This window comes from Camelina sativa, chromosome 17, assembly GCF_000633955.1.
Source record: "Camelina sativa cultivar DH55 chromosome 17, Cs, whole genome shotgun sequence".
NCBI classification, from domain to species: domain Eukaryota; kingdom Viridiplantae; phylum Streptophyta; class Magnoliopsida; order Brassicales; family Brassicaceae; genus Camelina; species Camelina sativa.
The window spans coordinates 2,329,310-2,354,815 of NC_025701.1; the positions used below are offsets into that span (position 1 = coordinate 2,329,310).

A 25,506-nucleotide genomic window follows, 5' to 3' on the forward strand; every position below is an offset into this window, starting at 1 on the left:
AAAAAATTGTATATAAGCACATCTTGTACAAGATTATAAAATAAAATCTTTTGAATATGTCAATTTTGTTATACCTTTTGATTGATTTACTATTAATTTTACTCTTAATTAGTTCAAGGTATTTGCAATTGTGAAACTGATGCAAAGTCCTAAGTGATAATTTATGGTTGAAAAATATATTAATTTCAGAGTTTTTTTTGTTCATCCCAACCTCCTATCTTGGGTCAAGTCCTTCATCGGACTTTGATCTTGTCTCTTCCATCCTACCTTTTTTTTTTTTTTAGATAATAATGCTTTAAGACATCTTTTTGTATAATTTCTGCTTAATCAAGACTTTGATGTTATTACTTTTGCGTCAATTAACATTTGCTTTTTTGTATAACATTAATTTGATTTGGTTTCGTTTTTTTGTTCAGTCTCTTCGCCCGATGTTTCGGAGCTTCGAATGATGAACCCGCCGCCCCAGCCCATGTGAACGACATCTGGAAGACCTTCGTCAAGGAGTGTTCCAACGGCATCCAATGGGTAATAGGAATTTTGATTGTCTTTGTTCCAGCGAAGTTTCTCAGCAGCCTTCTTGACGACGAATCCAAGCTTCTTTCCACTGCCGTTGCTTCTGCAGCCGTCTCCAACTTCTCGTGGTTCTTCATCTCCGCCATCCTCTTCTATGTCGCATTCCATCTCTTTTCGTTTCTACTACAACGCCCAGTTCTCATCTATGGGGTGCAGAGCTTGGGTTTAGCTTTAGGTTTTTCTGCGATCTACCTCATCCTATCCTACATTGGGTACGTTGAAGCTCTTTTATCTTGGGTCAAGGGACTTTGATCTGGTCTCCTGATCTTCTCCATCCTCTTTCTTTTATTTTTTTGTATAATCTCTGCTCTTTGATGTTATTACTTTTGAACTTTAGTTTTTTTGTCATCCTCTTTTTATACATGTTACGATCTTGTTAATGAGTAAATTTGACATCAAACTTTATATAATAAGATAATACTTGCATTTAAATTGCAAATATTTTCCTTATTAATTACATATATTGTCCTTATTAATTGCATATATTTTCCTATCTAAATAAGTAATTTAATAGATAACTTTCCTATTAGAATTAGTGATATAATAGATTACTTTTGATTTTATATACTTTCAACAATAGTAATGTTAAGCTTTTTTTGTTTGACATGTTGAATTCTGATTTCAATTACAGTATTAGATAATAAACGTACGTTACGACCATGCCATTGCATATATATTAACATCTTTTTTATATTATAATCAAGTAGCTAAAGAGAATAGTAGTATATTTTAAACCTACACTATAACTCACCTATATCGTTACCGTTTATATAGCTTTTTCGATCGACGATCACGCATATACAGTAGAATTTCTATAAATTAATACTCAGTAAATTAATAATTTCTATAAATTAATAAATTTCTCTAGTTCCAAATTGGGCTAGTGTAATTTTGGATACTATTCGATAATATAATAAAATAATAATTTTTTTGAAACTCCTTTGTAAATATATGATCCCATCAATAATATAAATTAATAATTATATAAAATTATCTAAATATATGTATATATCTACACATTAAGTTTTATTAGATTTCATTTTTAATATTTTTACTATATAAAAATCTTTGAGTGCTATCTTCAAAACATGATAATTACTATTTTCATTGTAATTGATTTTATAAAAATATTAGTTATAAAGATCATTAGTACCCATATATGATCATTTATAAATTACGTCATAAGTACTGTTTTTAAACATCTATGTATAATAATGACGTTTTGTTAAATACCCCGGCTGTAGAGGGTTTTTAAGGTTTGACATAAGTTCGATATATCAAATCAAAGGGAGATATGACCGAATTTTCGACATCAAAACTGTGATATGTTACACTTTATGAAATCTGTTTTTTTTTTTAATTTGATTTTAAACAATTTATGACATTTTTTGGCAAGAAAAACAATAATATATATAAATGGCGTTTTTTTGTATTCAAATCAAAGAGAGATTGTCAATAAGTTATATTTCTTTTTTTAATTCATTTTTAATGTGACTTCCCGAGAAAATATTTCAAATAAATCTCCTATAATTTAATTAATGGGTTTTCTAAACTGTTGTGGAAAGAAATATACAAATCAAAGGTATCATATTATATAATTAAGCGTTTATACCTCTCCGAGTTGATATAATTCCATTACATTACCTTAATTTTGTTGATATAATGGATTTTATTTACATTATTCATGTCTTATATTCCAATGTGAGCTAAGATCATGTGCGTTGGACATATCTGAATGGGCTTCTCATTAACTAAATAATAATAAATAATTTGTAAAGGAGGAGAGAAGGTAAAGAACGAAATGAGAATCTATTAAAAACTTTTCTGGACAGGTGCCAAATTGTTATTGGCTAAAATTTTTCTATAATTTAATCTTTAAATAAATAATCATATTCTATTAAAATAACTAAAATAGTATATTTTGAGAGACTTTTTGTAGTAGTCTCTGCCGATGCTCTAACGTCTGTGTTACAAATGCGGTGAAAGCTCAAAACCATGTGAACAAATGTTACTGGAGTAATAAACAGAGTAGAGAAACAAAACATCATCATTAGTTCATTCTCAAACCACATTTATGTTCCCTTACTTTTCTCTATTTTACACACATTCTGCAAATACAATAATTAAATAATATGGTTTTTACATACAGAAAAATATATAAAATTTTGTTTGCATAAGTTCTAATAAGGGTTGAAAGGGACAAAATTAAAACACACTTCTTTTTTTTACCACAAGCAATTTTCACTTATTACATAACATTCATCCAGTGAGGCAAGAGAGAGACTTGATTGATAACAATGACGTCTTACGAAGAGGAAGAGGTAGGTACAGTCGAAGGGTTGAATGGTTTCTGCTCAGCGCAACTGAGCTCCTCGTTTGGCCCTGCGTCTTCTCTTCCAATACCCAAGAGGTCGAGGAAGTACAAGTAGTGTGAGACTATGTTGTTCATTGGGTCGATGTCACCTTGACCACATGTGTACTCTCCATACAAGACATTCATGGTGCTGCCAAAAGTCGGGCCACGTTTGGACAAGGTATCGTTCTTTGTTGGTTTCCAGTTTCCGACGAGGATGTCGTGAGCCGAGGGCTGGTTTTTCTTGATCGGTGTCATCCATCTCCAGATTGCAGCTTGGAAGGCAAGTGTCGCGTTCTGCTCAATGTACTCAGGGTGGTTCAAGAGATCAGCTTTCAGGGCTTCCCCAGCTGCTCCGTAGTTGAAGTTCCTTCATTCATCAAATAAACACAGATTATATATACCTTAGCATCAGATGATCCTTGAAAATTTGAGTATGTAAGAATGCAATTAGTATGGTTTGGAAGTTTTCATCTAGAGCTTCAAAGTAGAAGAGAGAATTTGTGTACCAGTAGATGGGTAAGGCACCACGTCCGTAGTATTCAGCTCCAGGGCTGCAAGGGTACTTGAATTTCCAGGACTCGTCACAGTATGATTGCATTGGGCTCATTTCCCTGTTATAGCACAGACCCCAAGCTAAAGGCCCTCCTGTTGCAACTCCGTAGCCACCTATAAAAGACATACACAGAAACACTCATCATGCTGATGCAAAACTTCTTACAACATAGAAACCAGTAACAGCGACCTAGGGGATATCCCATTTTCACAACTCCATATGTCAAGTGTGATCAAATTAATAAGATGGAAAAAAAGCTATGAAAGCTTAGCTAAAAGTATACATTCTAACTACTCATACCAGCTTCACAAAATGGTTCAGTATTGGAAAGTTAAAAGAATCAAAAAGAAGAAAACTTACAGGACGTTTTGCTAGCGACATGACCAAGAAAGGCAGCCATTTCTTTCTGACCCATGAGCTTTCCTCCGGTGGTACCAAACCCAAGAGGCTCAAAGAGGGCAGCAGCAGTAATGAAGGACTGGTAGTCCCAGAAACCAACAGCATGAGCAACGGGAGTGTTTCTTTTGGAAAAGAGTTGCTCAAACTGATAAACCTGAAAGTAATCTGAAATGGTCTGGTTACAGCAGTATTCAGACCACCAGACGCACTCCCATCCCTGCGTGCACACCTTTTTACCCCTAATTTTCTTCACTTTAATGGTTTTGTCTTCTCCATTTGCAACCAAGGCCAGGAATGACACAGCCAGCAGAACCAGAATCACAATGGAACCACTCCGGATTGTCACCATAGCTTACTACTATGGAGCAAATACCAACTACAAAGCTGAAAAAACATCAACAAAATAACAAATTTAGAAACATGAATTTTCACTTCCTAATAAACCAATCATTAGTGGCAAAACAGTTGAAAAATTACATACAATACAGAGTTCTAAGTTAAACAAGAAGATCTTGCTAAAATCTAGATATCAAATCCAACAAGTCAAAAGCTGATATAGAAGAATCAACAAAGGAAGAACTAAATTCAGCAACAAAACCAATAATATGAAGTTCTCTAATCAAAAACACAAGAAAGACCCAATAATAGCTGTTAGATTGAACGATAGCATACCCAAATTGGAGACAATGATGTATATATAAGATAAATAAAAATCTAACTATAATTTGTTGTGAAGACTTCAAAAAAGTGAATGCAGATCAGAGATTAACCAAGAACTTGCTTACCCTTCAATGTGGATCAGCAGATCCAGAGAGAGAGAGATGGAGAAAACTGGCTGTGATGATGATTCAACCGACAAAAACTAAACTCTTTTGCTTCGTTGCTGAGAAAATAAGAGATTCTCGGGAAATTGAGAGAAACACTAAAACTAAAGCGGGTGACGGATCAGCAGTCTCTATCAACCGTTCGATCACAGAAGAATCAACGGTAGATATCGCGTTTGGTGTGAAGTATGTGTCGGTTTGAGAAGACAGGCTGGTTCTTGTTGTGGGCCCTACTTTACTGAAGTGGAGCCTTCCACCGACAGCCGCGCACACCAGCTGACCTTTAGCTAAACCAACCCGGTTTAATTCGATTTTAATTCTTCTCGATTTATGTTATTATGGCCCAATGGGCTTTTTAGTTAGGCTTCTCTTAAACTGTATATCCCAATAAAAACAACAAATCGAGACAAAATTTGCCGCAGTTTTCCTCTCTCTTCTCTCCTTCTCTCTCCTCACGCCACACTTTTCTCATTCTCTCTCTCGTTCGTTGTTCTGCAACAGTTAACAATGGCGTCAGCTTCGAAGCAGAACCCTTCTTCTTCAAAACCCCCAAAGCATCCATCTCCCGTCACTGCCTCAATTCCCTCTAAATCCGGTTTACCAGAAGAATCCCAATCTCGAAACCCTAATAATAACCCGTCGTCGAGTTCACCGATTTCGATGGCGGTGGAGGATCAGATCCTGGGACGTTCCACTCACCTCACCCGCCCGGAGCTTCTCCGACGCAGATCGCACAATTTAAAGCAGCTAGCTAGATGCTATAGAGACCATTACTGGGCTCTAATGGAGGATCTCAAGGCGCAGCATAGATATTACAGCTGGAACTATGGTGTTAGTCCTTTCAAAGATGAGAATCATCAGCAAAACAAGAGACGTAAGGTAGAAGGAGGAGGAAACACTGGGGATGAAATTGAAGGTAGCGGAGACAATGATAATAACAACAACAGCAACGATGGCGGCGTTAAAAGTGGTAACTGTGTGGCTTGTGGTAGTGGTTGCAAATCCAAGGCCATGGCACTCACTAATTACTGTCAGCTTCATATTCTCATGGATAAAAAACAGAAGCTTTACACGTCTTGTACTTACGTCAACAAAAGGTTCCTTCACGATCTCTTTGCTTGTTTGTGGTTGTTTCTAATTAGGGAACAATAGGTGCTTCAATGAATGCTATTATGGTTTTTGAGACTGGTTTTGTTTGGTGGTGAGGAATTGAAACTATCTTGCATTGTTTCTTGTTTGCATTATTATATCTTCCTGAAGTTCTTACTGTGATGGTTGTAGCTGTTATGGTAAATTTGGTGGTATTAAAACATGGAGCAGATGTCAGATGTTATGTTCTTTGTTATTTCCTGATTGGAAAGGGCTTAAATTTTAGCATTCTTAAGTGCAACTAGCATGTGATGATTATGTAGTCAGCTCTATTCTAACTCTGTGTGGTTATATTGTTCATTGTAGAGCTCAGTCAAAAGCAATAACTTGTCCAAAACCAACACTTGCATCGACTGTTCCTGCCCTGTGTAACGTGCACTTCCAGAAAGCACAAAAGGATGTTGCTCGTGCTTTGAAGGATGCTGGTCATAATGTTTCTTCAGCAAGCAGGCCTCCCCCGAAACTCCATGACATAGTAGCCGCATTTGTGCATCATATTCAAGCAAAAAGAAAAGATCCACGAAAAGAGGCCAAATTGAAAAGCTTAGTGAAAGAAGAAATTACAAGCTAAAATCAAACAGACAGGAAGCTGTTTGTTTCCACGATTGTGCAAAAAGGAAGGTAAGATACCTGGACTTCTATATGTGAAAAAAAGACTGGTTTTCATTGGAATGTGCTTTATATTTCTTCTGGTTTTTGTCTATATTGTTTTGAAGAATGTGGATTAGCTAGACTTGAACCCAATATTTTTATTAAGCATTGAAGCAACCACGTTTATAACATATAGGTTTGTAATCTCTATTCAAGCAGTTTATGTACCTCCATACCATTTGACCGACCTTGCTCCTGCAATGACATTGACAGATTGAGCTGTGAGCGGCTTTACAAGGTTACAATTTACAAGGAGCTTCATTCAAGCGGGTAGCAACATTGACTCAGTGGTTTAGTTTAGCCATCTAGATAGAGGATATCTTTGGATATCATCAGGTGCCAGTATCTAGGTCTATAGTAGAATTCACAAGTCCTAACAGTGTGTTCCTGTGACGAACTTGTTTCAGACATAGATATAGCAGTTGACACTCGATGTTTTTGGGCTACTGGTAGCTTTCATGGCTATGTGAAAAACGATGTCTTTTGTGTGGTTTCTGCTACGACCTTTCGCTGCTACTCAATCTAAATCGATTTGTTTTTGCAGTGTTCTTTGAGATTAACGCTTGATTAATTGCAAAACCCCTTTGTGTCCGATTTTTGTGAGCAAGGCGTACTTGAAAGGATTTGTAATTGCGCAAATATATAACACTTGTATAAGTAACATTTTTAGAGCAACTGGTACAAAATACTTCTACATGCCACGACTTAAATGTTCAGAATTGTATTAATTAGGCGGCTATGTAATTTGAAAAGCTTAGTCCTCTCAGACTCTTGCTTGTTGAGTAGAAGTCGGTAACATGTGTTAAATCTGCATAATATCTCCAATCTATCTTCTTATTTTGTCCTCCCATTGTATTCTTCATAAATTTTTACGGAGCACCGCCAAATTAGGCAAATTAGCCAGAAGAGTGTAAAGCTTCAACACACATTCATAAAAAATGGAACGAGTCAAGACTGTCAGAAGACAGCAGTAATGTCAGTACTCAGTACCTTCATAAAGAAGAGGGTTACAGATCTAGCTACCAAGTTAAGACTAGTTACCTCAGCAAGTAGAGGTCCACATAACAAGTTAGTGACAGCTCTCGTTAAAGACAAGTCTCTTACCACTGCATGAGGACAACAAATCTAGCTTTCATATATCTTACAAGCTTTACAAGAAGCTTCATGACGAGGATAATCATATTGCATCACACTAAGGTAATAGGCACAGTTAGATTAGTTACCTCGCAGAAACATAACCAGTCAAAGTTAGGCGAAGGCTCTCACTAGCCAATTACTGCATAAGGAGAAGAATCCAGCAATCAAGAAGTCAGATGTTAGTTAAGCTGTAGACGATGATGACACCAACAGAGGGAAATTAGAAAGAATTTGATACTTTTTATTCATGAATACCACCTTTTATTTTCCGTTCATAAATCATTAGACTACTATACATACATATGGAATTAAAGTCAAAATCATTGTCGGTGTTGGGTTAAATTTCAGACCTTCGAATTCTGAGATCTCTCCTCCTTTAGCTAACAATGGCTGACAAAATATAGTTCAGGTAAGAACATCTTCACACACCCAAGAATTTTTCTGATTCGGGATTCATTTCTTCAGCTGCACAATTGAACAGTACATGCAACGGCTTGTGCCCAGTATTTGAGCCTTGCTTTCACATCATCCGGATTATCACCTAAAACCACAACAACAACAAAATTGAAAACCAATCCGACTTTGAAACAAGAAGGAGACTATTCCAATTCCTCATAACACTAAAGCACTAAGCACAGATCAAGGATGATATATTATACCAGGGCTAGAGATCTTCCAATTGGCAATCGGAGCAGGGGAGGTGACCGGTGGAGGCGACGGAGAATCATCCGCGGGTGAGCGATGCTTATCGTCTAAGAACTTTTGGCTCATGGAATAGCAAAGCTCTAAAGCAGGCAAAGTGTTACAGAGCTCAGGGATCTCGTCGTAGCTGAAACCAAAACCTAGATCTAAACAACCTTTGAGATCTTCGAGATCGTCATCCGTCAAACTCTTGGATCTCGTCAGATCTTCTTTTTGATCATCGTCCGTGGAAACAGAAGAAGAAGAAGCACTAGTCTCGACGTAACCTTCGAGCAACACCTGGCTCTTCTTCCTCTCCAGCTTCTTCACACTACCTTCGCCGGAGACTCTCGATCTGCGGCTAGAGATCTCTAACCATGCTTCATTGATCCCAGATTCATCGGCGGCGGATTCGAAGGTATTGTCTGAGTATAGCCATGGATATGATGATTTGCAGCGAACAGAATCCATCACTCTCACTCTTCCTTCTTCTTCTCTCACTCAGTCTTCTTCTTCTTCTCTCAGTTTCTCTCAGATTTCTTATACAGTAGTATGTGTGAACGGGAGAAAAACGTATGAGTCGATTTGTTTACTTATAATAGCCGCGGATGTATGATGATTGATAGTGATGATGACGATGATGATGGTGATGGGTGACATCTTCTCTCGCGTGACTAATTAATGGTCTTTTTAAACATATGTGGGCCTCGATAATTAGAGTGTAATTGGTAATAATGAATATTAAATATTAATTAAACGACTAAATGGTAAATAGTAGTATAATTTTATCTTTTGTAATACATACGTGCCACTCTAATTTATGATGAAGATGTATATGTTATTAATGTGGAGATAAGAAGATATATACAAGCATAACTGTCATCATCTATGATACAGTAGATGATAATAACTAATAAGCCTTTTTGTGGACGTGAGAAAACACTGTCATTGTAACACACAGTTGGTGTTCTTGCTGCTGGGGGAGAACGAACGTGGCGAACGACGAGTGGAGAGATATGGTAATTGGAAAAGGTGAAAACGGGCTAACGAACCCCGACGTTACGTTGGGCCTGTTCTTTTCCCAGTCGCGCGACCAGCGATGGCGACAAGAAAAATACACTGTTACGACGGGAAACAACAATTCCAGCAACTCACCTAAAACTGACGCACCGGTGAACACTGTTGATTAAACAGACGCTAAATTTTTCAGCGACCGTAGAACTCCTGTTTTTCTGTCGCAGCGACTCTATTTTCCATGCTTTTACTGTTACGGTTGAGAACAGAAACATCTTGACCTTCTATTTTTCTTGTCGCTGTCGCTAAACTAGCGACTAAGAAACGAACACGTTCGTTGTCTCTCGCTCCAATAAGTGGGCGGAGAAATTTACAACGTCACAATCCATTATTGTTGAGCTATCTTCTCTCTCTCAATTATTATATATGGTCACCATGAAAGCCTTCGCCGATTGGATATAGAAACCAAACGACCCATTTTTTCTACATTTAATTTCCTTTTTTCCATGCATATTTTTATGATTTACAACTGCAATCTTTTTTTTTGTATATCATTTGCAAAATGAATAATATTATAGCATTTTTCTTTTCTCATGTTTATGTTCAAAGCTCATTTTCATTAATCGTATATTTTAGGAATCACCGTAATTATTTATTTCAATGGAGTCAGTCACCATTTGGTTAAGGTTCTTTCTAAAAAGCGAATTATTGATTTTTGCACTCGTGGTGCGAGGCTGCGAGCCACCACGGGAACACTCGTGGGAACCCACATGATCTAACGCTTTCCGCTTTTTAGCCCTATAGGCTTGAGCCCCTAAAAAGTTACACACGTCACTTTTGCGACAACTAACAAATACTATAAAATAAAATAAAATCATAAAGACACAACACACTATAAACAAATAGTCAAATACTACTAATTATGACTTTTACAAACAATAGGTGGGGATTATGTTATAATCAACATGGAGAGAGACCAGTAGCCCTTAGTCCGACGATCTACTACTCCATTTGATTTTTCTACCCCGTTTAGTCGTAGATTCCGTGATGCGTAATGGATGCTGATCTGTCCAACGACTCAGCTTGAGAGTTGAAAATGTTGGAGTTGACGTCAACTTACTATATATTGTCATACGAACTCAAATTGGTTTTTATTTTTTAATTTTTAATTGATACCTTAGTTTCCTTGATTTTTCCTTTTCTTTTCTTTCATCCCCTCTTCGTATACTCACTGCAGGGAGACTCTTTCTTTCTTAGAAGGAAATTAATGGAAAACTTACAAAATTCTCAATTGCATATGTGGTCAAAATAGTGTATATGTGTATGACTTTTCCAACATTTAATAGTTGTACATATTGGGTTCTTCTCACATAATTTAGATTAAAATCCAAATTAGTCGTCTTACAAATTATAAATATAGAATCTTCGTAGTTATAATATAGTAATAAATAATTTAAAAGCGGTGGGAATTTCATTTGAATGTAACTAAAAAGACATCATCAGAATCTAACAGACAGGGGATTAAAAGATGGCTTGTCACAAAAGCAAAAGGGAAATTGCTAACACTTTTCTCACATCTATAATAGTATATAAAAACGTCACAGACATGGTCCTCTAGTTGAATTTTATAACAAGGTCAAAACGTCGTGAATACTTTTCTTCTCTCGTTGTGTATTCTCTCGAATGGGTAAATATTCCGTGGTCAAAAGTCTGGGTGAGCTCGAAATCCGATCCGAGACGGAGGCAGGTGATTCGTACGTCGACGCAGCTTTAGAAGATAATGGTCAGACGACCGAAGAAACATCATCAGTCCAACGTCGTTATGCAACTGTTCTGTCAGAGGAAGATATTCAAGAGCTTATGAAAATTGATATTCAGAATGTTTCAGAGTTTACTTCCCTCTCCAAAGCTGAATCCACACTTGTGCTTTCTCACTGGAACTGGTAAAAAGCTATAAATTCGTCCTAAATATTTGCTCTAAGATTTGTTTTATCTTATTCTCTGTTTCTTTCATTTGATGTACTTAGGGATGTTATTGATATTTGCGAACAATGGTCTGTTGATGCCCAAAGGATTAGAGAAACCGTCGGCTTATTGGGACTTGATACACCTTCTGACGACGATGAAGTAATTAATAATCTTTGAATTCAAATGTTTCTATTATTTCTACTTACAGTAGTTATCTAAAGATCTCCCTTTATGTTGGTATAGTTTGTTTTCGGAGTCTGCGGCCATTCACCACCCCCACATGAGAACTTTGCATCGGCCTCTTGTGGCCATCGTATATGCACTCTCTGCTGGACAAGTATGCATAAATACCTCTGTTCAAATCTATTTTTTTTTTCTTATTCCTAATTAACCACCTGATTTGTATAGATATGACATGTAATTTATAGGCCATATCAACCAAATCATCAATGAAAATCTACCTGCTGAATGGAATCTTAGGCTGAAATGTCCTGTTCCTGTTGGTCTCCACGCTTCTTGTACTGCTTCTGTTGGTCAAGATATGATCGAGAGATTTGCTTCCGAGAAAGACAAGTCCAAGTACAATCAACAGCTCCTTAGATCTTACGTTGACAGCAACAAAATGGTAATAAAGAAAACAACCTTAGATAGATCATAGAGATCACTATGAACTAAATGCATGTGCTTCTTATAAAGGTTTTATTTATCTTTTTGTTTTTGGTAATTAGATGAAATGGCATTTTATCCGGGGGTCTAGTTATGCGATTGATTTTGGTCCTGATTCTGAAAATTCCAGTGTCTCCTGTCTCCGTTTGCTTAGATTCTGTTGGAATGTGAGTTTTTTTTTGTTTTTGTTTTTACCTTTAATCAGTTTGTTTTTAGTATCAAGTTTCTATGACTGTATACTGAATCTAAGCTTCAGTGCAAGGAGGACGCTCACAGTCCTCTGGACTGTACAACTGCTGCAAATTGGTTAGCAAATACACGTTTCTGTGATAATGAAAAAGCGGAAGATTCGGTCTACTTCCTATTTCTGAAACGGTTTAGTCTTGTTTGGATTTATGACTTTAGGATACAAGAAATTACGGTGCCTTGTCCCAAGTGTCAGCTACGGATCCAAAGAAATCAAGATAATTCTCTGAAGATGAAATGCTTACCCTGTAACTATGAGTTCTGTTGGTAATACACTTAATTCTTCTATATTAATTCGTGTCTTGTGGTTAATTATTGTGAATTCTAATATGAAATTTCTTTCATGAAATTGCAGGTACAGCAATGTCGACTGGATTGAACATGGGGAAGACGATTTATACATTTGTGACTTCTATGCTGTCTCGGTACTTTAAGAGAGTCATGGTTTTGTGTGCTGATAACTAATATAGTTCTTATTGATCTTTCATATACCATTTCTGATGTTTTGTAGAGTGATCAAAGTGGAGAAATGGCAGAATTTGATAGTAGATACAAAGATTGTTATGAAAATTGGAAGAGTAATGAATCGGTATATATGCATTTATTTATCAACTTCAAATCCATTATTCAGTTATCAAAAATATATGCACTGATTTCTTTTGAGTTGTTTGGGCAGTTGATGGTAAAAGCAGAAGCAAACTTGCAGAATCTAGACACTCTTGTAAGAGACTAAAGAGAGTTCTATGCTGTCTAATTATTGTTCTGTTTTTATCTCTGTAGATTAAAGTTGAATCAAGTGTTACTTTTTAAAAATTCTTTTTTTTTTTTGCAGATTGAGAATCTAAGTAACACACAGTTACCAACCAAACCGCAGCTTAAGTTCATCCTAGAAGCCGGGCTTCAGGTTAGCAAAAGTAACACTAGTGCGAGAAATCTATGAATCATGAATGTTTTGGTCTCCGACATAACTTTGGTGATGCATACATGTTACAGATAATAGAATGTACAAGGTTCCTCAAATGGACTTATGTTTATGGATATTACCTTGGAGAGGATGAGGTCGGGAAGCAAAATTTACTGAAGCAAATGCAAGGTCTGTACGTAATTTCCGTGTGCATATATCATATATGCATATTGATCAGTTTCGGTTTCTTTTTGAAACTGATACATTATAAGCTAATAACTTACTTTGTCGCTCAGTGGACGTGAAGTCTATTCTGGGCAAGCTCGATGAATGTGTAAAGACTGACCTACTGTCGTTACTTGACGCGGAGGGACCATCAGAGAGTTTCCATCTCTTCCGCATCAAGTTAACTCAACTAACGAGGTTTTACTCAATTTCTCTGCCCTCGTTGTGTTTTTTTTTTCTTGTATTTTAAGCAAGATCCAACAGTTAAACCCTAAAACTCGGTTCACTGTTTTTTTTTTTGCTTCGTAACAGCACAGCGCGAGCACACTGCGAGAATCTGGTAGGAGTCATAGAGAATGGCTTAGCTACTGACTAGTGTTTGTCTCTGCTTCAGAAAGGAAGCTAGTGGTTCGGGCCATATTCATGACGACTAATCGAGGCTAATTTGTTGATTTCCAGTTTATTTACACATATATTTGGAATTTGCAGTTCAGGCTGGAATTTTGGATTTTTTTTTTTTTCTTTTTTTTCTTAAAGAGATTGTTGTTTTCGTATGTATATAATATGTATATATATCAACTTGCTTGTATATATTTCTTATGTTTAAAATAACTGTTGTTAAAAAAAGTTGAATTCACTGAATATAATAAAAACATTGGGTGTGAGTCAAAAAGGTAACACCATTTTATCATTGAAAGATTAATTAAGGTTTGACTACCGCTAAAACTGGTTCGGCAATGTCAACACAAAGTTGAGGGATTATTTTTGTAGTAAAACAGAACAGGTGTAAGACAATTAGCCAAAATGAGTTTGGAGATCTTGAGGATGAAACTTTGTTTTTATCCCATCAAGTAACCTGCAATAAGTTTATCAATTTCATAATTGTCAATGGCCAGTTTTTATACACACACATGGACATAGAAGTTTTTTGATAGTTACATCCAACTTCTTCTATGTAGGGAGGGGGAGGGACCAACACACCCTTTGATGAACACAGCTCAAAGCCGACCACAGATTGCAACCCATATTAAATACTCAAAACTCATAAAAAGTCTTCATAATTTACTAGTCAATAACTTTAACTGATTTCTACACGAACGCAATTACGGTTCAGTTTTGGCTTCATAAACACCTCAACGATTTCAAATCTTATTTGCTTGTTTTGATGAAGTTTCGTTTTCACAAGTTGTATAGACAACAATTGAAGTTATTAATGACCTTCATTATCTTGCATAACAACATTGATCTTTTCCCTAGATTTACATTTTAACTTGTAAAGATTTTTTTCCTTTACATTACTAATAGATTATAGACCTATAGTAATAGATAAATGTAATGTAATGTAAAGAAAAAAATCTTTACAAGTTAAAATGTAAAGACGTGGAATGACCTCACAAAAGAAAATGTCAATGTTTTATATTTGTGGTAAAAAAAGAGAAAAAAGGGACAATTCTTTTTTTTTTGTAAAGAATCAATTTCATAAGTATTACAGTATATAGACTTTTATTTTGATAAAAACAGAAAAAAATATGACTAATTATGTTTAAACAAAAAAATTACTAATAGAAATTTAACTTATTGTCCCTTCGGGGACATCCGATAAAAAGAAATTTAACTTATTATTATTATTTTTTTTTCTTGTGGTTGTTGAGTACTAAAAAGGCAAAGTAAAAAAAAAAAACAACTAAAGCCAATAGTGGTAGAAGTCCATATAATCTCATCCTTTAGACTCCGATTTCTGAAATCGCGAACCCAGCGAAGCGATCCGGAATCGAGCTCGACCAATTTCTCGATCAGACTCTCTCAGATTACTTTTCCCGTGCTGCGATTCTCTCTCTTCCTATAAAGCAGCAACCTTTTTTTATTTTTATTTTGTGTTATTGGAAGAAACCCCAAACCCTACTTTGGTCTAGCGAGAAAAAAAAAAAAAAAAGGAAGAAGAGAGAGGGTTTGAGGAGGAGGGCGGCTGATCATATGGATTCAGAAGACGATATGCTCGATGCCCACGATATGTATTCTGGTGATGATGATTATTACAGCGGCGGGACCGATGATGACATCAACGATAGTGGTGATGATGTTGATGATTACAACGGCTTATTCGAGGAATCCGTTGACGATTCCGCCATGGTCGCCTCGGTTCGCTCTCAGGTTGGTTCCACCTTCTTCCTTACTTATCTTTGTGTGAACTTTGCAAGTTTTTTTTTTTCCTTTTTGTTTAGGAAGATTGGTGTTCTTTGTTAAGCAATTGATGATTGTTAAAGTTTGGATTTTTTTTTGTGACCATTGACTTAGTGTTGTCGTAATGATGTTATGATATCCAGATAAATTATGCTGTTCTCAAGGAAGGAGATATTCGCAGACAACAGAATGATGATATTGGACAAGTTTCCTTGGTCCTCTCTTTAAGCTATGTTGAAGCGAGCATTTTGCTTCTTCACTATCACTGGTAAATTCCCTTGACATATATACTCTGTGTGTGCTTTTGTTATAAATCTTGCTGTTTCCTGTGTGTTTTTGATTAATATACGATATTTTTTACCCTCGAATTGTTTCAAAACGACCTCTCTTCCATGGAATTCTTTTGATCTGCTTCATTAAATGGACTATATAGGTTCTTTGTGAACATATATTGATATCCAAACTAGTGGGTTTTCTCTAGTTTCCTAATGCTCTGAGTAATGTGTCATTTTAGGATTGTTAGTAAAGTTCATGATGAATGGTTTGCGGACGAGGAGAGAGTTCGGAGAACTGTTGGCATATTAGACGGACCTGTTGTTCCAACACCTAATTCCAGAGAAGTAATTCCTTTAATTTTCAACTCAGAATTGTTTTCTGTAAATATCGCTTGGTAAATCATGTTTCACTGACGCATGATTGGATCTTTAGCTTACATGTGGAATCTGCTTCGAGTCCTACCCTCTTGAGGAGATTGTATCAGTTTCTTGTGGTCATCCTTTCTGCGCTACATGTTGGACGGGTACGTTTTTTTTAAAGTTCTTTTTATCTCCCTTGTCTAAAGATGCTTACATCTCTAGCTTCTTCAGATACAGGGACTGTTGAATTTTTGTTTTTTTGGATTTATCTGAGTTTATATCTAGTTAGCATTTCGGTTACATAGTTTCAAATATATCTGCCTATGAATTTAACTGTTAAGCTTTAGTTTCTGTCATGCCTGGAATGCGTGGATTTAAGTTGTATATACTGTTTTTTTTTTTTTTTCTGCTAAAACATCTCTTTTTCTGATACATTCCGTTTTGTACTGTGCACTTTTATAGGTTATATAAGCACAACCATCAATGATGGGCCAGGATGTTTGTTGCTAAAATGTCCGGACCCTTCTTGCCCTGCTGCTATTGGTCAAGATATGATCGATAAATTGGCTTCTAAGGAAGACAAGGAGAAGTATTATAGATACTTTCTTCGATCTTATGTTGAAGACAACAGAAAGGTAAGGCTTCCAAGATAACATATATCAGACTGCGTTTCATTACGTAAGGAGCAGAGAGTACTTGATGCTCTTGCGAGTTCTCTCTATCTGTCTATGAAGTCATTGTTTATCTTCGTGCCTTTACTATGATGCTTTAATTGACTTCAGTTTATAGGAAGCTTTTACTTCTCACTGCCGTGAAGTGGCTATTACAATTGTAAATAAAGCTACCTATTTAATATATACTAGTACTGATAGAAGATCTTCTCTGCTCCCAGATTTACCTAATTTTTCCTATTCTTAATCTTGTATGGAATGGCTTCCAGTTTTTTTATTGAATCAGATCACAGTTATCCCAACTTATTTCAATGCATTTGCTTTGAGCAAAAACTATAGTACTTTGTCATTTATATTTGTGTGTATGATATGGCGCTTGTCTAGTTTTAATGTTGCTCTTATTTGTTCTTTCTGCTTCAGATGAAGTGGTGTCCTGCCCCAGGATGTGAGCATGCAATTGATTTTTCTGCCGGGTCTGGAAGTTATGATGTTTTGTGCTTTTGTTCGCATAGCTTTTGCTGGAATGTAAGTACTTGGAGTCAAAGCCCTCTTAATCTTCCTTCTTTTGATTATATAGTCATTTTGGAACTCTGATAAATCTGCAATTCCAGTGCACTGAAGAGGCTCACCGTCCTGTGGATTGTGGCACAGTTGCAAAATGGATACTGAAGAACAGCGCTGAATCTGAAAATATGAATTGGTATACGCTCCTTTTATTCATATTCATGCTCCCTCATCTTCTGGTTATTACTACCATATACCTCGCTGAAGAAATATTTTTGGAAACCACTGTAGCTATGACATTTTTCATGCATTTTCCAATTCATTTTACATTTTTACTACTTGCTAATCTTATTTTGCCTCGTCGTCCCAGGATACTTGCCAATTCAAAGCCTTGTCCAAAGTGTAAGCGGCCAATTGAAAAGAATCATGGCTGTATGCACATGACATGCACACCGCCTTGTAAATATGAGTTTTGTTGGTAATGCTTTGTCCCCATCTCTGAAGTCGTCTTAGTTTGGTTGTTACTCTTTCTCTGCAATGTTGGACTGCAAACTTGTTACTGTCATCTTAGGATTTAATCTTGTGATAGAAATGAAAGAGGTGCTAATGAGTATATCTTTGTTTGAATCTTTAGGCTTTGCCTTAACACATGGACAGAGCACGGGGAAAGAACTGGTGGTTTTTATGCCTGCAACCGGTATGAGGCGGCTAAGCAAGAAGGATTGGTAAGACCTCGTACTTATTTGATCATCTGTGGTGGGTTTTTCTGCAATCATTTGAGCTGATGGTTGTCAGTATTGTTTTGTTGATATCTATTAAAATTTTCCTGTTTTAGTATGATGAGGCTGAGAAGAGGCGAGAAATGGCAAAAAATTCCCTAGAGAGGTACACTCATTACTATGAACGCTGGGCAAGCAATCAACAGGTATGCTCAATTTCTATTTGATTTCTTATGTCATTTGTATCTTTTCCATAATATATATATATTTACTATTTCGAGTGATTTGACAGTCGAGGCAAAAAGCTATGGGGGATCTGCAGAAAATGCAATCAGAGAAGGTAAGAATTACGAATCTTATTTTCAATTTTATACTTTTACCTTCTTGATCTTTTATCTACCGAATGATAGTTAATTCTTCTTTAGCTATTCCCATTGCTTTTATTTGTAACACCAAATTGTATCCAAACTAAGTAGAGACTGCATTGTTGTTACTTTGTGTGTTTTGATTTGCATCTCTGGTGCTTAGATAGGATATTGAGCGTAATGTTTTTGGCAGTTTCTCACATGCTGATGTCAAACTTTTCTCATCTTTCTGCTAGCTTGGGAAGCTTAGTGACATACAGTGCACACCAGAATCTCAGCTCAAGTTTATTCCAGAAGCGTGGCTCCAGGTAAACAGCTAAAATTTTCAGAGAAATAAGATTTATCTACAACATCTCGCTGAATGTTCCCTCATATAAGTTATACTTTTGCAGATCATTGAATGCAGACGGGTACTGAAGTGGACGTATGCATATGGATACTATCTATCAGATAATTCTAAGAAGCAATTTTTTGAGTATTTGCAAGGTCAGAACTCTCATCTGTAGATTTTCTGGAACAGTAAGTTGTGTCAGTGAACCCTTGAAGTTGAAGTTTCTCTTGTTGATCTGATCAGGGGAGGCTGAGTCAGGTTTGGAGAAGCTCCACCAATGCGTAGAGAAGGAATTAGAGGTGTTTCAAAATGCAGAGGGCCCTACAAATGAGTTCAATCAATTCCGGTCAAAATTAACTGGTCTAACCAGGTAATGATCTTGTTTACATCTATCCGGCTGTTTAGTACAGAACAAGAGAAGACATCAGCTTTTCAGACAGATCAATATAGAATCCGTGAAGACTTTAAAATGAGTCTATATAGTCGTTAGGTTTTGCTATATTCAGATCGACTGTTGCATCTATAGTCAGATTATGTTGTAGAAATGTAGGTTTAGCTGAACTAGTTGAGACTTTGAACAACCATATGGAATGCTAACCCCAATGGCTTCTATCTGTATGAACAGCATAACGAAAACCTACTTTGAAAATCTGGTGAAAGCTCTGGAGAATGGTCTTGCTGATGTGGATGCACAAGCTGCTAGCAGCAAATCAACAAACTCTAAATCTTCTAGCAAGACAAAAGGCGGTGGAAAAGGTAAAGGAAGCTCCAAAAATGGCGGGTCCAGCAGAAACCCAGATGACAACTGAGATCTCCCAGGTTTCAGTTACGTCACGCAGTCTCGCGCTTGTGTGATGCCACCTCACTAAGGTCTAGATTTCTGGGAAGATTTGAGGTTTGCAATACTTTTGAGTAGACTCTTCTTGAGGTTCTTGAGGATGAAGGCTGTTAAGGGACAAGCACGCACAAGTGAATTGTCTCTCTCTGAATTAAGGGTTCATGATAGTTTTTACTTGCCTTAAATATTGTATAGTATAAAAGAACTCTGCACATTGTTACTTTGGCTTTCGCCTTTTGCCCTGCTAGTGCAATGACTGCAAACCAAACTGAAGTCTCTTGTCTGAAAAAATTCTCGAGGTGAAGTGCAAATGGTACCTCCTTTGTGTTGTTACTTGTTAATCCTTCTCACCTACTATAATATTTACATTAATTGCTTGTAATATTGAATCCAGAACACCTCAAAAAGGTTAAAAATCTGTTTAAGTTTTTTGGGGTTAATTTTCTGTAACAACCATTGAGTAATATTTACAGACTACAATAGTAAGTACTGGTGAACACTGAGGTCAAGGTGAGTTTTACAATGGAATGTTATCTTGGTCACAGTATGATGAGAATAGCAGTAATACAGTCGTATGGTCAATACATTGTCATAAGAAAGCGAAATTTGGCTCTTTTACAAAATGCTGGCATGTCAGCCTGACATAGGTCAATGCACCCACTACAGAGGTCAAAGAGAAACCTCAATGCACCCACTACAGAGGTCAAAGAGAAACCTTCTGTGCAACTTAATTATATTATTATTGCCTTCGTAAGAACGCGCGAAACACATATCTTCTCTACCTAATGCAATAGTCAACTATTTGTTTTGATTTTCTTTGAAGCTTATTTGTGTTGACTCCTTCAAATTCTCCAATAAGTTAGTGGTTTGTGTGTCATTATCTTCATCTACGTTTATAATTGAATGCGACATGTACTCCTCAACCTATAATCTCAATGCTTGTTACTGTAACATCTTGTTTGTTTGTTTTTTCAGGCTAAGTTTTACAGAAAGTGATTAGGCACATCAATGGCTTTCACAAATGATAAAGATGGATCTAAGGGTTTTGTGAAGAGAGTGGCTTCATCTTTCTCCATGAGGAAGAAGAAGAATGCAACAGGTGAACCGAAGTTGCTTCCAAGATCGAAATCAACAGGTTCTACTAACTTTGAATCCATGAGGCCACCTGCAACGAAGAAGACTTCAGATGTCACAAACAAAACAAGGATCAAACCATCAGGTGGTGTAACACCACAACCAAGAAGGGAAAAGATTGATGATCGTGGTGGTGGGACGAATAAGAAGTTTGGAAAATGGAGAAGCTTTGATGATAGTGATTCAGTTTGGTTATCTTCAGATTGTGGATCTCCTACTTCTCTTCTTGAGGAACGCAGATTATCTGTTTCATTCCGTTTCTCGGTTGATGAGAGTGTAGTCTCTTGGTTATCAAACCTTGCCAAATCTTCCCTTTCTCTGAATCATCAAGAAGTAAGTTCCAATAAAGACCGTCCCAGGATCCCGAGGAACACTAAAGACAATGCAGAGAACGTTCAGAAGAAAGATTCATCTAGTTCTGCTCCAAATCTCACCGTTCTTTTTGATTCATCAACTCAGAGTTCACATGGAAAGAAAGTTAGCTTTTCACCATCTTCTGGTACAAATATTGATTCAGGGAATTCTTCTCCTGCTCTGAAAATCTCCTCTGATTTGACATCTGGTCCGAATGATCACACAGCTCATGAGAAAAGTTTGGATGAGAAAAGTGCAGAGAGTGTGGATTCTAAGAACAGTAGTAATGTTGATGAGCCGCTTTTCTGGCCATATGAACAGAGATTTGACTGGAAACCTGAGGATATCTTGAAGCATTTCTCAATGTCACCTCGGAGAAAGAAGTTATTGAATGCCAAAGTTTCAGCTGCAGGTAGCTCTCCAAGATCCATGAGAGCACAACTTCTCCAAGCAAGAAAACTAGATCTTAAAGATGGTAGTAAGAGAAAGCTTGTGTTAAGTGGACCTATAACCAACGCATCCAAGATTCCAGAACTCAAAAGAAGTACCAGCAATAGCAGCAACAAGAAAAATGACAGCATCAAGAACGAGCCAGTCAGGAACTGCGTGAAGAGGAACAAAAGTTTGCCATCAAGGTTGAGAAAATCGAGCAAAACATGTTCAAAGGTTGTACCTATTGAAGTAGCTGAAGGAGTGATAGCAGCAGAGAAAGCCAAAGTGGAAATAACAGCTAGTAAGCTCATAAACCGCAGAAGCAAGACTATGCTGGAAGACGATTTTGCAATGATGAATGATTTATCAATAGAGAAGGCAGTGGGACTAGGTGAGTTCAAGGGTAGAGAGGGTATAGACTCAGAATTTAACTCCGACACTTTCTTGTTCGATGATTCTCTTTGAAACCACACCATAGATAATCATTGAGTAGAACTGCAGGCTAAAAAGAATACAACCCTGACTTTGATTGTATGAGCATTTTGGAGGTATATATATATTTATGTTCATGAGATTGCGCTCTAACTTCTCTTCCGGACAGAGTAACTAAAATCAGACCAAACAAGAAACCATATTAATGACAAAATCACAAAATGTTCCAATTTGCCAGTGCTTCAGCACGTGTAGACATATCCTATTTTCAAAATATAATTTATCATTAAAAAAAAATATATAATGTCAAAAATAAATATCGTCAAAAAATTAATTTTGGTAAATTGATAAACAAAAATTCAAAAGTATTTTTTTTTTTTCAATCTGAAATTTGGATGTAACACACAAAAAAACAAAATCGGGTCTATGATTCTCATCAGCGGAGCCGCTTCAAAAATTTCCACCGCCGGTCGTGTTTTAAACGCTATGAATCGCCGAAGTTACTCATCTGCTCGATTCATCGCCGCAGAATCCCTAAATCCTCGTTCCGATGATTCCACTTCAGGTCTCCGAGCTTCTTCAAGGAAGAAAAGGCTAAAGCAGGTAGATTTGGACCCCTTGGAGAAAGAATCCACCAGAGGAATCAATTCTGCCCGTAAAGTAATTGTAATTTCACAATTCTGCTTCGAGTATGATAATGATTCTTAACCAAATCTTATTTCTTAGATAAAGTTTTTGTTTTTTGATGATTCACTTTACTCTACTCTAAAAGAAGATATGTTTATTATTGTAAATGATGCAGGATACGTTTGCATTACCTGATATAGAAGACTCTCCTTACAAGAAGACTAATGGATCTGCTTCATCTCGTAAGTCTCACTATCTATCTAATCTATGGTTACATTTTGTTTGATTTAGTAACCCTTCAACTCATTGCATCATTTCTTGTATGAATTTTTGTTTTGCAGGGACGTCAAAATTAAACTCATATATAAAATCAACTGAAGCTAGCACTTCTGCTGAAATATCAGGTTTTCTTTCATGATACTCTATTATTCTTAGTGGCATTTCGGGTGGTACATTTATTCTCTATGGAGAATGTGATGTCCCTAAGATAGAATGTTTATTTAGGCAAACCACCTGATCACTGGGAAAAGGTGATTGAGGGTATTCGAAAAATGAAATCTTCAGAAGAAGCACCAGTTGACACTGTTGAACGTGATAGAACCGGAAGCTTTTTACCTCCTAAGGTTAGAAGATCTTACTCTATATGGGAGTTGTGGTATCTTTGAGTTTGTGCCTGTTGGCTTTAGGTGGAAGTATGCTGTGAGATATGCTCATTGCTTTCTCAAATTTGACTTCCCATTTGTTTGTTTTTTTTTTCATTATTACATGGTGGTGTTCTAAGCATAGATTGGGAACCAAGTTCCTCGTTGTTTACCGTGAAAACTCCCTAACCTTTTTATGTTACTGGTAACAACAAATGCTAGCTTACGATTTGGAAATTCTCTTATCCTTGATTCTTGCGGCCTTTGTTGTTTTCACATTTCATAAATTCAAATTATGTTTAAAAGTAGAGAGATCAAATTGCCCGTCTTGTTTTCGCTTTTGACCTGATCTCATCCTATTTCTAGGAAAGGCGATTCTATGTGCTTATAGGAACACTTCTTTCAAGTCAGACTAAAGATCACGTAACTACTGGTGAGATTTGAATTACTCATCCCATGTTGAAAGAACGCTTACTTACTTTCACCATTGCAGTATCTCTGATATCATCGGGGTCTCCAAGTTACCTGATACTATATCCAAACACTTTTTCATATGCAGCGGCAGTAGACCGTCTTCTTCAGAATGGCCTTCTCACTCCCGAAGCCATTGACAAAGCTGATGAATCAACCATTAAGGAGTTGATATATCCGGTATTATTATCCCTTTAGTTATCTTACTTCATGTAGTTGAAGGCCTCACTGACTCGCACATTACCCATATTGCCATATTTTTTATCATGAGAAGTATTTGAGAAATGAAAAGGAGAGGAATGAGAAACTATAAATGGAAATTGTTGTCATTTTTGTTTCGATATGGAAACTTACTGTTTGCCCTTTACTCTTAGGTCGGATTCTATACTAGAAAGGCTACTCATGTGAAGAAAGTTGCAAACATTTGTCTAACTAAATATGACGGTGACATTCCAAGCACTTTGGAAGAACTACTCTCACTTCCAGGAGTTGGTCCCAAGATTGCTCATCTGGTAAAAGTAGCCCATATTCCTAAGATTTGTAAGAGAGATTCATGTTCCCATAGTTCTTAAAATGCCTCGTCTGTTGTCCTGTGATAGGTTTTGCATGTAGCCTGGAATGATGTTCAAGGGATATGTGTAGACACACATGTGCATCGTATTTGCAATAGACTTGGTTGGGTGTCTAAACCAGGAGCGAAACAGGTGCTTCTCTAACATCAGGCTTATGTTAAATATATATGAGATTGATAGAAATTTTGCCTCATCTTCTGTTTGCTCGTCTGCTCTTGGTCACCTATCTCTAATTTGTTGTTTTTGACCAGAAAACCTCTTCCCCTGAGGAAACTAGAGTAGCTCTGCAACAATGGCTTCCAAAAGAAGAATGGGTCGCTATTAACTTTCTGTTGGTACGTCATCCTTGGAGATTCTAACTTAAAGATGCATGTCCACACATAAAACACTCTACTTATGATTAATATGAAACATTTTCAAATGTCAGCCATAGAAATGGTTGAAACCTGTATAACCCCACTTAATCTTCATCCTCTCTGTTTTTTGTTGCCTGAAATCTAAAACACAGGTAGGTTTCGGACAAACTATATGCACACCGCTAAGACCACGATGTGGAACTTGTAGTATCACTGAGCTATGCCCTTCTGCCTTCAAGGAGACCCCAAGCGCATCATCCAAATTGAAGAAACCTATCAAAAGCAAGAAACCTTAGTAGCTTTGGTTCTGGATTCTCCTACTAGATAAATTTTAACCCATATTGTGATTTAGTCCTCGGTAAAAGTTAAGCTGTCCCCAAGAAATTGTATAGTCTTATGGGGAATGCAAGAGCATCCCACTTGTGTATAACTTATATAGACTGAAAACTTGCCATAATGAAAGAAAGACACTTGGGCAAGTATACTTCTGATTGATTGATAAGAAAAAAAAGCTTTAAAGATAATTCAAAAACCTTCCAATGGTTTACCATAACAAGCAAGTGATTTGGAGTTATCTATACCTTGTAATTCCTATACATAGAAATTAGCTGATATTCTTTTATTTTTGGGTCAACCCAAAATTAAATAATATTCCATTTTCAAAGGTCATAAAAAAAATTATTTTGAATTTAGGTTTTTACTGAATGGAACAAAGTTACGAGGGTAATATATGATATATAACATATTTGGGGGAGTAACTTCGTAAATAACCCGAACTTGTAAAGAATATCCACAGACTAGTAGAGGTAGGGATAGAGATATACTTACGTCCAAACAAAAGAGTGGGTTACAAAATTTTATTAAAGCAGCAGCCGGAAAAAAAAAAAAAAAAAAAAA

General features: G+C 36.6%; 7 protein-coding genes across 12 annotated transcripts; 5 read left to right on the forward strand and 2 right to left on the reverse strand.

Annotated features, from left to right (window-relative positions):
• On the reverse strand, window positions 2,680-4,815 carry LOC104754739 (chitinase-like protein 1). The gene is made up of 4 exons (XM_010477003.2): window positions 4,667-4,815; window positions 3,843-4,265; window positions 3,436-3,595; window positions 2,680-3,296 (listed from the first exon to the last, which is right to left on the reverse strand). The coding sequence occupies exons 2-4, from the start codon at window positions 4,228-4,230 to the stop codon at window positions 2,879-2,881; spliced, it is 966 nt and encodes a 321-aa protein (XP_010475305.1). The 5' UTR covers window positions 4,231-4,265; window positions 4,667-4,815; the 3' UTR covers window positions 2,680-2,878.
• Window positions 5,119-7,048, forward strand: LOC104754740 (INO80 complex subunit D-like). Of its 2 annotated transcripts, none has more exons than XM_010477005.2 (3): window positions 5,119-5,802; window positions 6,161-6,475; window positions 6,642-7,048. In XM_010477005.2, the coding sequence occupies exons 1-2, from the start codon at window positions 5,213-5,215 to the stop codon at window positions 6,423-6,425; spliced, it is 855 nt and encodes a 284-aa protein (XP_010475307.1). In that variant the 5' UTR covers window positions 5,119-5,212; the 3' UTR covers window positions 6,426-6,475; window positions 6,642-7,048. The 2 variants fall into 2 exon arrangements, with proteins under 2 accessions (XP_010475307.1, XP_010475306.1); XM_010477004.2 differs by having other exon boundaries at window positions 6,719-7,048.
• On the reverse strand, window positions 7,119-8,916 carry LOC104754741. 3 transcript variants are annotated; one of them, XR_762156.2, is made up of 5 exons: window positions 8,302-8,915; window positions 7,993-8,183; window positions 7,729-7,781; window positions 7,547-7,611; window positions 7,119-7,421 (listed from the first exon to the last, which is right to left on the reverse strand). XR_762156.2 is itself a non-coding variant. In XM_010477006.2 (2 exons), the coding sequence occupies exons 1-2, from the start codon at window positions 8,792-8,794 to the stop codon at window positions 8,104-8,106; spliced, it is 573 nt and encodes a 190-aa protein (XP_010475308.1). In that variant the 5' UTR covers window positions 8,795-8,916; the 3' UTR covers window positions 7,858-8,103. The 3 variants fall into 3 exon arrangements, 1 of the variants encoding a protein (XP_010475308.1); XR_762155.2 differs by having other exon boundaries at window positions 7,119-7,459; XM_010477006.2 differs by lacking the exons at window positions 7,119-7,421; window positions 7,547-7,611; window positions 7,729-7,781 and having other exon boundaries at window positions 7,858-8,183; window positions 8,302-8,916.
• LOC104754742 (probable E3 ubiquitin-protein ligase ARI12) lies at window positions 10,975-14,012 on the forward strand. The gene is made up of 14 exons (XM_010477007.1): window positions 10,975-11,280; window positions 11,365-11,464; window positions 11,549-11,642; window positions 11,734-11,930; window positions 12,034-12,138; window positions 12,228-12,277; window positions 12,377-12,484; window positions 12,573-12,642; window positions 12,729-12,806; window positions 12,894-12,938; window positions 13,050-13,121; window positions 13,211-13,310; window positions 13,418-13,544; window positions 13,659-14,012. Exons 1-14 carry the CDS (start codon window positions 11,021-11,023, stop codon window positions 13,720-13,722), a joined length of 1,470 nt encoding a protein of 489 aa, XP_010475309.1. The 5' UTR covers window positions 10,975-11,020; the 3' UTR covers window positions 13,723-14,012.
• LOC104754743 (probable E3 ubiquitin-protein ligase ARI5) lies at window positions 15,033-19,931 on the forward strand. The gene is made up of 15 exons (XM_010477008.2): window positions 15,033-15,497; window positions 15,671-15,795; window positions 16,042-16,147; window positions 16,236-16,326; window positions 16,625-16,797; window positions 17,254-17,358; window positions 17,445-17,533; window positions 17,708-17,815; window positions 17,972-18,062; window positions 18,173-18,262; window positions 18,349-18,396; window positions 18,658-18,729; window positions 18,814-18,907; window positions 18,996-19,122; window positions 19,378-19,931. Exons 1-15 carry the CDS (start codon window positions 15,321-15,323, stop codon window positions 19,559-19,561), a joined length of 1,680 nt encoding a protein of 559 aa, XP_010475310.1. The 5' UTR covers window positions 15,033-15,320; the 3' UTR covers window positions 19,562-19,931.
• Window positions 20,482-22,024, forward strand: LOC104754744. The gene has a single exon (XM_010477009.2). It carries the CDS (start codon window positions 20,599-20,601, stop codon window positions 21,973-21,975), a length of 1,377 nt encoding a protein of 458 aa, XP_010475311.1. The 5' UTR covers window positions 20,482-20,598; the 3' UTR covers window positions 21,976-22,024.
• LOC104754746 (endonuclease III homolog 2, chloroplastic-like) lies at window positions 22,302-25,133 on the forward strand. 3 transcript variants are annotated; one of them, XM_010477010.2, is made up of 10 exons: window positions 22,302-22,608; window positions 22,745-22,811; window positions 22,911-22,973; window positions 23,074-23,192; window positions 23,577-23,643; window positions 23,770-23,861; window positions 24,056-24,193; window positions 24,281-24,385; window positions 24,505-24,588; window positions 24,762-25,133. In XM_010477010.2, the coding sequence occupies exons 1-10, from the start codon at window positions 22,369-22,371 to the stop codon at window positions 24,903-24,905; spliced, it is 1,119 nt and encodes a 372-aa protein (XP_010475312.1). In that variant the 5' UTR covers window positions 22,302-22,368; the 3' UTR covers window positions 24,906-25,133. The 3 variants fall into 3 exon arrangements, with proteins under 3 accessions (XP_010475312.1, XP_010475313.1, XP_010475314.1); XM_010477011.2 differs by having other exon boundaries at window positions 22,302-22,602; XM_010477012.2 differs by having other exon boundaries at window positions 22,302-22,545.